The sequence below is a fragment of the Olea europaea genome, unplaced genomic scaffold (assembly GCF_002742605.1).
Source record: "Olea europaea var. sylvestris unplaced genomic scaffold, O_europaea_v1 scaffold1175, whole genome shotgun sequence".
Taxonomy (NCBI): domain Eukaryota; kingdom Viridiplantae; phylum Streptophyta; class Magnoliopsida; order Lamiales; family Oleaceae; genus Olea; species Olea europaea.
The window spans coordinates 242,339-255,024 of record NW_019229159.1 but is presented as its reverse complement, the minus strand read 5'-3'; the positions used below and the strand labels follow the sequence as shown (position 1 = coordinate 255,024).

General features: G+C 33.4%; 1 protein-coding gene and 1 pseudogene across 1 annotated transcript in view; one reads left to right on the top strand and one right to left on the bottom strand.

The window, feature by feature from the left end:
• LOC111373893 overlaps window positions 1-2,616 on the bottom strand; it is a 3,064-nt gene extending 448 nt beyond the window's left edge. The window contains exons 1-3 of the mRNA XM_022996482.1: window positions 1,763-2,616; window positions 717-1,184; window positions 25-413 (exon numbers count right to left, since the gene is read on the bottom strand). Coding sequence (XP_022852250.1) covers window positions 25-413; window positions 717-1,184; window positions 1,763-2,398 — 1,493 coding nt within the window. The 5' untranslated portion in view covers window positions 2,399-2,616. The remainder of the gene's footprint in view (window positions 1-24; window positions 414-716; window positions 1,185-1,762) is intronic.
• Window positions 2,617-7,119: 4,503 nt separating this feature from the next.
• On the top strand, window positions 7,120-9,039 carry LOC111373886 (annotated as a pseudogene).
• Window positions 9,040-12,686: the final 3,647 nt, after the last annotated feature.

The window sequence follows — 12,686 nt, the reverse complement described above, 5'->3', positions numbered from 1 at the left end:
ATCACCTTTATAGAAATGACATACAGGCATAATACCTTTTGGATGCTTGAATGCATATGATCACCATCCAAATAATAGACACGGTCCCTTATATACGGATGCAAAGACCAGTCAGCATCCTGGGGTAGCTTACTGACAGACAGAACCCCATGATTTCCACTTTGGAAAGGAAAAAGCCAGCTCTCATGCTTCTCATGCAAATCCTGCAGATATTCTAGAGAGACTCCACCTTCCTCTGCTCTCTTGCGCAGCATCATACGCTTGTGACAAGTATCAGGGCTTGCTCTTAGGTAGATAAAACCATCAGGAATAAGACCAGGCAAACTTGAAACAACTGGATCAAACCACGAGTCATAAATGCTGATCTCCATCTCATTCATCCATTTTGCCTCATGAACAGCTCTCACAAAGACCTTCATCGAACAAGAATGACAATTAATCAGCTGCAATAATCCATAACCAGGCTAGCTCGTCTTCTCTCTTATAATATTGACAAAAGAAAAATGATAATAAATGTTAAGTACCAGAATTCTACCAATATATTTTAAACATCGTCATTATAAGAATTTTCTGATAATGAAAATCTTCTGAGATGCATCTGATATGATGATCCCATAACCAATAATATGCAGGATTTCACAGACAATATAAAATACATTTTAAAGTAGAAGGATTCATTATATTTCGTTAGTAAGAATAGTAAGTAGGACACACACCATTCTATCACTGAAAACACTCCTTTCCATTAGTCTGAGGGGTTTAATACCACCGGATGACTCCCTCTCCTGCATAACTCTTGTAACGAACACATAGTTTTGGAAGGTATATGCATATCTCTCTGGCTCGGCATAAAATGCATCTAGTATGTTGAAGTGGTCTGGACCCACATTCTGCCACTTGTCAATAGGTTCAGGAACAATCTCCACAAGATCTCTAAGCTCCAGTGTTTCATTAGCTATTCTCTGCAAGAATGTGGTCTTCCCAACACTGATATTTCCTTCAACACAGAAAGTGAGTCGCTTTTTTTGGGCAGGCTTAATATCCGAATCAGAGCTGTTCTCCTTCATCTCTTCATCCACGCTATCCTTGATGAAGGTAGTTATACTTTCTGCGTGGTTTCTATGTATGATTCCAACCGAACTTTGTAAAAACTCAACCATTTTCTGACTGGATGTCCCAAAAAACTGCAGCAAGAAATGAATCCTCATTATAAAATGGCCATGGAAAAAGACAAATAAGTACATTGTACATTTGCATTGATTTAACCTTCAATGGTTGCTAATTTATCTCTCAAAGCAAGCACGTCAACCAACATATATTAATTAAAAACTGCAAAAATGAGAGAAACAGTTGCTAAGCTATAATAAAGTATCTAGGAAAGCCTCAGAAGTCAAAATGAACGTCAAAGATACAATAAAAAACAAGTCATCAACAAAAACTCTACAAATTAAACTCTAAAATCTCTTTCAACTTTCCCTTTCCTCAGCATTTTAGCAAGAGTACATGCTCATACAATAATTATCGAACTCCTCGTGCAAAATTAAGGGTCTGAAGTTGTAAAGATGCTTAAAACAATACAAATTTTCATGGAATACGCATAGACTATATATACCAATATATCCAATGAAACAAAAATGCATACATTTTCCTCTCGTGCAAAATAAACCTAATGGAACTAACATTCAAGCATATACGAGTTTTGTCCATAATAATATGCAAGCATGATATATAAATAGTAAATTTAAGACAGTAATAGGTATACCTTATCTTTATATAGCCGTTTAAGCTGAGCAACACCATCAAAACCCTTCTCTACCAGCTTCCTCAAATTCCTCGGCCCGACTCCAGGTATTGTCAACAAATCCGGGTTCCCAACAACCACCCCACCTCCAACTCCACTATTTCTCTGCCTCCTCTGCACTCTCACTTGCCTCTCCTCCGCACCTTTTCCGTACTCCAAATTATCCACTCCCTTAGCCTCCGTGACGGCAAACTCAGCCCCCTTATCTGAGCTCCCGACCAGCGTCCTAAACCACAGAGCACGAGGCCCATTCTTATTACCACACTTACTCTCCTTCAACACAACCCAAGCCCTCGATGGAACTTTACTACTCCCCCCGCTAATACTACGACTACCATTTTCGATGGCACACCTACACAGATGACAATTGTTAGAGGCCAGTTTCGTAAACTTGAGGTTCTTGGCTGCCGCAGTGGATATGGGATTTTCGGGACCGTGGTGGAGGGGCTGGTGGAAGGAAGCGGCGGCAGATGAGGGCATTTTCACACTATTTCGGGTACCGTAAAACCCTTGGGAGAGGAAGCAGGGTAGAGAGAGGGAAGAATTAACGGATAAAATTGGGTGGCCAGATGGGCTTCTGCGCAGCAGCTTCTGCATATCTCTGGTGCATTTCAGACCTAAAAACTATAGATACAAGGGTTTGTATGTATGTATCTATATATTCTATAAATATATAAGCTTGAATTTCGGGATGGTGGCTTTTGTAGCTTTTGAGAGGGTTTTGTGGAAACAGGAAAGAAGAGGGCTGGAGTTTTTAGGGTTGAAGAAAGGAGCATTTGAAATTATTTAGGGAAAATTTCATCCTCAGTCTTCAAGCTATTGACTTCGTACAAAAGTGATCCCATTCTTCAACCTCTAAAGCCCAGTCTTGCGCGTGTGGCCAATTTATCAAATTACAAATTTATTAGTTTACAGAACATAGATTTTAACTTTAGTTGTTTACATATCTTATCTATCAACTTATCGTATTAATAAATGAAATATTATTTCAGAATTGAACTGATATTATTATTTCAAATGGCAAGGAAAAAGTATTATTTTTATTGAGATGTCTCATGACAATAAATTAGTACAATTTTAAAGGTGTTTATTAGATTTTATAACTGTTTAACTCTGTTGTAGAAAAAATTATTTTTTTTAGTAAATTTGCATAAATAAAAAATCATGATTATTTTTTAACTCTCCCCTTACTGTACTATCAAGTCATATAGGTGTTTGGTAGACATTTTTATGTGAAAATGCATTTTTGAATAGTAAATTAATGGAAAATGTGTGGTTAAAAAATAAGGAAAAGTTTTTGATTTACGTGTAATATTATTTTAATAAAGAATGTTTGGTTGAAAAGAAGAGAGAGAAAAATGCATTTTGAAAAAAATGGGTACCAAACATGACCATACTTTTCAACATTTTCTTATCATGAAGTAGTTGAAATTTTTGACAATTTTAGAGGGTGTTTGGTAGGAATTTTTATGTGAAAATGCATTTTTGAATAGTAAATTGATGGGAAATGTGTGGTTGAAAAAGAAGAAAAAGTTTTTGATTTACGTGTAATATTATTTTAATAAAGAATGTGTGGTTGAAAAGAAGAGAGAGAAAAATGCATTTTGATAAAAATGGGTGCCAAACAGGGCCTTAAAAAACGACATTGATTAACGGGTCGATTCAGACAATATATTTAATTTGTATAACTCGTTTTGTTAGATCATATAATCATATTATCATTTTGGGATGAAAATAGTCATTTTTTATCACCTGAACAGAGTCTGATAAGCTCGCTGTGTTTTTAATTTCATATGTAGTTGGAATGTTTTTGTAAAAAAATTCGAAAGTGGTCTCTCTCTCTCTCTCTATATATATAATTAGTATGCGTAAGAGGGCATGTAATCCTCAGTTTATACCATATGGACATGTATGAGAATTTGAGAATTTCTTGTCGGGCGGGTTTAGGCCATTTTATTGAAAAAATTATGCCTAAATCTTATTAATTTGTAGAATATAGTGAGTTGGCGACTCACAATGGAGCATGTCACGTCTCAAATCTACTGGAGTCACATGTAATAAGTCATGTCAATAATTGCCCAATTAATAATCGTGCTACACTTATAAAAAGTCATTATCACCCCTTTTGACATATCATAGAGTGAATTTCTAATTTCACCGGCTAAAAGGATTGTGAAATAAGAGTTAGATTACTTGTACAATGCTTTTGGACTGGAGACTGCTCTGTCCTGGTGATCAAAAGTGGCTTCCTCAAAATTCATCTTACGAACGATCCAAAGCGACTAGTAGGGGAGAGAGGAAGTTATGGGATAAGTCCACTCTCCCCTACTAGTCGGATAGATTACTTGTACAATGCTTTTGGACTGGTAGTTTGACAATACGATGTGTAAATATCTTAATTATTGATTTAAATAAATGTTATTTAATAAATTGTCAACTCTTAAATTGTCAATCTAATTGAAACACCCAAAAGGTAAAATAGCATGATAGGATTCATAGGGAACTTATTAGGGGCTTGTTTGGGAGCGATTTTTTCCTCAAAAAAATTGATTTTTTGATCGTTATTCCACTATTCTAGCCATCATATTTGACTTCTTCTCTCATGAGTGGACCTCACCTTTCTCCTAACAGTCAAAAAATCAATTCTCAAAATTACTCCCAAACAGGCTCTAGGCCGTGTGATTTTTAATTTGATCTATTCAAGTCCAAACTTCACTTTGTTGAAAACTTCAATTTGTTGGTTATGACGCGTGGCTCGTTTAAAATCATGAACGTGGAAATTATAGGAACTAATACATTTAGATACCCTATTTCATAAATCATATGTTAAGTTTATTATTTCAAAAATCAGATGTTTTGTTAATTAATTAATTAATATATATATATTAATTAATCTACCATATTTCATTCCAAACCCTAAATCCTTCCTCATTCTTCACTCTCTCTATCTAGACTTCTCTTCTCCTCGCCGCTCTCTCCCTTCCCATCCTCGCCGCTCTCTCCCTTCCCATGGATTCACAGTAGTCACTCGCCACTCTCTCTCCATCGATTCATAGCAACGAGCATCACTCGCTACTGTTTAATGACGTTGCGCACTACAGCAACATCGTGCTGCCGTTCGCAGTAGTGACGGTGTTGTTGCTGACACTAGTGTGACGACATCACCGTGCTTAGTGTCGAGGCGAGTGATGGAAAACATTGTCTCCTTCTTCTAGGTGGTGAGCTTTCTTAGTCGACGCGACAATAGCAATATAGCCTTGGAAAAATTAGGTTTGGGTGTTGGTAGTGATAGTGTTGGTGACGTGGTTGCAATAGCCCTATATGTGGTTGTGGCGATCGTGGTGTTGCTATTAAGAGGTGGTTGTGGTGGTATGTGCAGCTATGGGTGCGATTGTGGTGTTGTGGATGCAATGGTGGTGCGGTGGGTAGGTGTGCGTGCGTGACAGTGGTGGTCATGGCGGTGGTGACGGTACAACGTTGGTGGCGATGGGTCGTCGTGTGGTGGTGGATCTGGCGCGACAATGTGGTAGTGTTTTTCTACGATATGTTGATTTGTTTGAGATGGTGGTGTGGTGGTTCTGGGGACGACGATGGTGGTGGTGGTGCTGGAGGTAATGGTGAGATAGTGAATGTTGGTAGTGGTCACAAATTATTTAATTGACTTTGATCATTAAATTAGTTAATCTGTAATTAATAAATAATACGTGACCAGTGAAAAATATAAATTGTGATAAAGAAATAATGCGTGACCTAAAAAAATGTTAATATGTGATCAATAATTTGATAAGTTGTGACTTACAATATTTATAATTTGTGACCGATAAATGAACTATGACTTATAATTTTTTTGATTTGTGACAAATGAATAAATTATAACTTATAAATTTTTTGAATTGTGATCATAAAATAATTTGTGACATATAAAAATTATGATTTGTATTCAAAAAATAATATGCGACAAACAAAATCGTTAATTTGTGATCAAATTATATAGATGTGTGATCTTAATATATTTAATTAATTAAATACATAATTAATTAATTAAATCATAAATAATTTTTAATAAAAATATAATTTTTGAAATTTGAAATATTTGCTCTTAATTTTGAAATGAGTGATACTTAGCTCCCGTTTGGCCCAATTATTTTGGAAATGAAAACGAGTAAAATGTTGTTTTTTTCTCTTTAAAACATGAGTGATTGAAAAAGAAGGAAAAATTTTCGATTTACGTTTAAAATTATTTTATGAAAAATTATATGATTGAAAATAGAAAAAAAAAATGAAATGTGATGAAATTTAATGTAATAAGATTTAAACTTATGCTTAATATCTTAATTATAAATTTTTCCCATCATGAACTCACATGAAAAAAGGCCAAAAAATTATAGGACCACTGTTCAGTACATATACTCGTCTAGATTTTTCGATTGCGACATCTGAGTTATTAAGTCCCGTTTAACTTCTTTTTTTAAATAAAATAATTTATTTCTCAAACTTAAATTACACATTTATACAATAAAATATTTTGTACATAAATTTAAAATTTTTCTTCATTTTAACAACACAGACATGTTTGACCCACATTTTGAAAAAGTGTATTTTTAAATAGTGATTTGACATCATTTCAACTACACATTCTTTAATAAAATAATATTACACGCAAATCCAAATTTTTCTTATTTTTTAACCACATATTTTTCATTAATATACTATCAAAAATGCATTCTCATGAAAATAATATGGCTCAAACAAGGCACATTCTTTCAAAAAATCATCATTTAAAATATTATTTTTACACAATAATCCATGGAGTTAATTGTTTTAATTGTCACTGAACTTAGGTCAATGTCTTTAATTGATCATTGAAATTTAAAATATCGAGTTAACTTAGGTTCATGTCTTCGATTACTCACTGAAGTTTAAAATGTCAAGTTTTGGTCACTGAACTTTGAAAAATGTTGTTCATTGAACTTTGAAAAATATTATATATTGCTTACTGAACTTTGAAAAATATTGTACATTACTTATTGTAAATTCGATATATTTCAAAATTCAACAGTTATACTAGTGAGTAATGTACAATATATTCCAAAGTTTAATGGCCAAAATTCGATATTTTAAGCTTCGATAAGCAATTTAAGACATGAATCTAAGTTTGATAACCAAAACTCAATATTTTAAATTTCAATGACTAATTAAAGACATGAACATAAGTAGTGGCCATTGGAACAATTAACTCTAATCCATGTGTCAAAGTGTCCATCCTTAAAACACCTGTCTTTCTCACCGACTCTGTCAAATCTCCTTTCCCACAACTCTCTTTTGTTGCAAAAAAATTGCCTACAAACTTCCGCCTTGTTATTTCTTCTCTTCTTCTCTCTTAAGTCGCATAATCCAATTCCCAATCTCCCATTCGTCCTCCATTTTCATACTCAAAAAAGTGATAAGGCCGTTTCTCGAACTCTTTGGAAATTGGCATTCCTCTTTCTGTATAGTTTTTTTTTTTTTTTTCAAAAAATTTGAATGATGGGACGTTCGCCTTGCTGTGAACTAGAAGCACACACCAATAAAGGAACATGGACTAAAGAAGAAGATGAGCTCCTTGTCAATTACATCGCTCTTCACGGTGAAGGCTGCTGGCGTTCCCTCCCTAAAGCGGCAGGTACTACCTAATATAAATTTATACGGAAACTTTTAAACAGTCTAGGTTCTCGAGTCTAAACGTTGGACAAACTCGAAACCTAATTTTTTTTCAAAAAATAATTTTGATCCCAGATTTGTTGTTGACTTCAACTAAAAATAAACTTAATTGTAGAGTTAAATTTTGTATTTCCTATTTCCTTGCAACCTAGTATGTGTGTGTTATTTTTGTTTCTTTTTCTGCTACTGAAACATACAATTTATGGAGTATATAAACGAACGAAAATTTGCTGTATTTTTCTTGTTATAGGATTGCTTAGATGTGGCAAGAGTTGCAGACTGAGATGGATAAACTACCTGAGGCCTGACCTCAAGAGAGGAAACTTCACTCAAGAAGAAGATGAAATCATTATCAAGCTTCTAGCCTGCTGGGAAATAAGTATGCCCTTCTTCTATGGGATTATTTTTTGAACTTTTGGGCAAAATTTGTTCTGGCGCAACACTAATAAGATGATTTTATTCGTGACTAGATAGTTTGATTGTCACGTTAGATATATTCATCCTTAAATTCGACTTATATATCGAGATTTTTCAAGTAGTTATAAGCCATCGAGTCGAGCATTTGACATTCCTTTTCAAATGGATGTCCACGATGGCTCATCTTTTAGCAATGTAGATTCATGGGATCATTCTTTTACTTGAAGCAATCCTCTCCAAGTTATCGCACTTCTCAAACTTGCTGTCTACATCATTGACACATCACTTTAAATTAACATGTATAACTTCTCTCACACTATCACTTGTGATTAAAAATAGGTTTTCGATGATTTGTCAATTAATCATTGGTAAAGAGCAAGTTGGACGACCAATTTTAGACAACAAATCTCAACTCCTCTTATAGAACTCAACCTTTACAATAGACTTATAAAGAAAAGATGTAATGTGATTGTAATTTGATTAATTCAGTTACTTTGACTCGGTGATTTTGGACGCATTTAAAGTCGCCCAGAGTTAATTTCTCAGTTATACTCTTTTCTTCCTCTATTTGACTCAACAACTTCGACAATTTTGAAAAATCAAGGGTACGTTCAACAAAGTTTTCTAAATCCATAATTCTTGATTGCGGATTGAGTGCAAAAATCCTTACCTTTTACTGCTAATTTGTCCGCAGGTGGTCTTTGATAGCAAGAAGATTGTCTGGAAGAACAGACAATGAGATCAAGAATTATTGGAACACTCACATTAAACGTAAGCTTATTCACCGTGGCATTGACCCTCAAACCCACCTCCCCCTCAAAAACGCCACCCCCACCCCTACTGCGGATAAAAACCGTATTTGCTTGAGTTTGAGAAGCCCAACTCCATCATCCAGTGGTACAATTGAAGAAACTCAGCCACATTCCCAGCTTCAGCACGAGCAAAACGCTGCCGTTGCAGTTGATCTTGAGCTGTCTATTGGACTTCCTTCCTACTCAACAACAGCCAGTGACGAGACCACCACCACCACTGCGGACATAGGTGCCTGCTAAACCAATTTGTTTGTGTTGGCAGTTTGGGTTTTGCAAGTGCCAAACCAAAAATATTTTATATAGATATACCTGATCATTGGATATGAAGAGTTAATAGGTTTTAGATGTTTTTTGCTTTTCGCAGAAAAAGAAATAAGAATGTATATAATATGTTTCGATTCATACGTTCTTTTGATGTTCCTTTTAGTAGTCCCATATCATAAAATGTGTCTATTGTAGCATTACTGTCAACAAATTAATTCTCATTTTTAATAAATTTTGGCTGGATTACATTAATATTTTAGTCTGCTGCATTTTATTTATCAATATATTTACCCAAAAATAGGGGGAAAAAAAGAAAAAAGAAATAATGCTCCTATTTGTCCCCCATTTTTTAGTAATGAAAATGAGAGGAATAGTATTTTTTTGAAAAATGAATGGTTGTAAAAGAACGAAATTTTTTTGATTCACATGCAATATTATTTTATAAAAGATTGTGTGGTTGAAAATAAGAAAGAGAAAAATAGTATAACACCCCGCATTTTTTTACTATGTGAACCTAAACTTAGCCCTTGTTTGGTACCCATTTTTCTCAAAATACATTTTTTTCTCTCTTATTTTCAACCATACACTCTTCAATAAAATAATATTACACGCAAAATTAAAATTTTTCCTTATTTTTTGACCACACATTTTTCAACAATCACTATTACAAAATGCATTTTTACTATGAAAATGAGAAACAAACATGCTCTTATTATTTAGCAAATGAAAATGTGAAGATTTGTCATTATATTAAAAGTCCAAAGTTGAAGTGGTAGACTCGACTCGCGTATTCGTATAAATAATTTGTTTGCTTACGAATTACGAGCACTTTTAGAAAATTATTTGAATAGAATATTTAAGTATTTTTAAAGTTGATGAAAATATACTGATATTATATCCGTTTTGTAGCTCGTGTTAAACAATATAATTTGAGTTTAAGAAAAAATAATTTCGAGCTAGTTATGCCCGAGTTATTCTAATAGAAAGAAAATTATCATTCTCAAATATTATATTAATACATATATAATATAAAATAATAATCAAATGAATAGTTTCATTGTATGGTTACGTAATGTCATCCACTTTAATTGATTTAGAAATTTATAATACATTCCATAACCATGACATTAACTCTAATTAAACGTGGAGGCGTCCTTTCAAATTTATAACCGTAACCATCACGTTCACTTTAATTGATTTTCAATTAAATCGTAGTTGTTTAATTACATTAATCCTCAATTAATGATCATGTGGCTTTTCAATTTGTAACCGTAAACTTATGGTGGTTTAACTCCATTATTCTTCCATTAACGTGAAATGTCTTTTGATGTTACGTAAGTTACGTGTGTGGAATATATAAATAGGTGTATTTGAGATGAAAATTATATTCTACAACAATAATATATTGTACACTCCACACCACTAATATTTTTAGAATTTAATAGAGTATAATATTTATATCTTTTCACAAAGTCAATTTCAAGTAAATTTTTGGATATCAAATTGGGGTAAGAATACATGGTGCAAGTGGTAAATTTTTATTCCTTGATATATATGTAAATTTTGGCATGAGATACTTTAAGGCCTTCGGGTCGAATGCTATGTTAAATCTTTCGGGATAGACCGTTAGGTCAAAGAGAAGAAGTTAAATCCTTCGAGATAGACCGTTAGGTCAAAGAAAAGAAATTAAATCCTACGGGATATGGGGATTCTTAAAAAATTCCTAAAAAATGTTGGTATGTTATGCTATTTTTATATTTATATCATATGAAAAAGGATGCGCACGTATTTTTACTGAGTGTTTTCAAAATACTCACTCTTACAATATTTTCAGATAAGAACGGGTCGTAAGGACGTGTGGAAGATTGACGGAGCGATGCTAATGTGGTCGTCAAGTAAAATTTCTAGAAAAGACAATCGTCAATTTATATAAAGAATATTTTTGTGTTAATATTTATGCACGATATTTATTATGTTGTTTAATAATTTGAAATCGAATATTTTCGATATATTTCCGCTTAAATTAGATAGAGAAAAGTTTTGGTACCACCTTGAGCTCATTTTTATTTAAAAATAACAATAATAATGAAAAAGAGTTCAGGGTGTTACAAATAGAATGTAATGGAATGTAATTTAATGGGGGCCAAACGAGGGGAATATCTTATGTAATTTTTCGTGTGGTGATTCTACTGATAATGGATCAAGAAATATTTAATTGTGACCTGAGGTGGGAGACTGGAGGAATGCAAAAAAAATAACGCTACTCGACCCACATGGATGACAAACTCGATGATCGTGCCCTCTCTGGGATGCGTGGATCCTGTGTGAATAAAATAATCCCAACCTCCCATGTGTGTGTGGTCATCACTGAGCAGTTCGAAAGGTTGCCCTATTCGGAAATCTCCGGATCTATGCTTATTTTCAACTCCCCGAAGTATTTCGTTGATTACTACGCCCTTCCTCGTCAAAACCTTGGGGTCCTCCATATTCGGTGAATATCTGGAGAATGCAAGGGCACACTGTTAAGTAAAATATATTTTATATTTTTACTATTTATTTATTAACTTGCTTAAATTAATTAGAATGATTTTTAAATGTCAAATCATATGCTAAAAGTGTGTTCAAATGATGCAGTCCAAATAAAGTAAGACAGTCAGTCCAAAATGACTAAGTGCTACATGTTAACAGATTCTTGGCTGTGATTTTTTAGGGTTTTCAAACTCTAAATGAGGTGTAATATTTATCTTCCTTATAGTCGCATATATGGAAACATATACTTAGGATAGGTTTGATTAGTTAAATAATTAAAAGAATGAAAGAAATTTTTTTTTTTTAACAAATTAAAACTTTTCTTAATTTAATTATTGACCATATCACATATATTTTATATTATTCTTAACTCGCAAATTTTTTACTTTTAGGTAAAGCACGTTCTTGTCTTGGAGAAGTCTTCATATAAGTAAAGAAAATCATCAAGGGACGTGGTGCGACTCATCTGCAAGTTCTGAAGTTTTCTGACCATTTCTAGTGAGATCTAACCGGCTAATGTTCCGATGAAGTAACTCAAAGCAAAACCCATATTCTTCAATTGTAATTGAAGAGAACACGCTTGTGCATGAATGATATAATTCTACTAAAAGATTAGGTTATTTAGCGTAAGTTAAGATTGGTAAATCTTAATCCAAGTGGTGGTTGCAGCCGAATACAATAAGTCAAAAGGAATAAGAAAATGAGAAAGTTGTTCTTTATTTACTTTTGATCGTTTTAGTTAATTTTGAGAAATTACTAAATCGAAACTATTATATTTTTGAATCTTTGATAATGAATTATTTTACCTGTGGCATGAGGGTCCATGGATAATTTTCTTAGGGGTTTATCACGTTACATTTGGTATTCTTCGTTATTTAATTTCGCAATAGATTATATTTTGTAAAAAAATATATCCGTTAAGCTGTCCTAGTCACAACTGTTCGTAAAACTGCATGTAGAAAGTTCTACTTAATTGATGTAATCCGACTAAAACGACAAATTGTTTAATTAACTAGTCTTGGTACAAATAACAAAACTCGGTTGTAGATTACATCAGCTATCAAGCAATGATTCTTTATTATATTTGTTGAATTAAGCTCCTCTACCAGGCCTCTTATCAAGCAATGACTCTTTATTATATTTGTTGAATTAAGCTCCTCTAC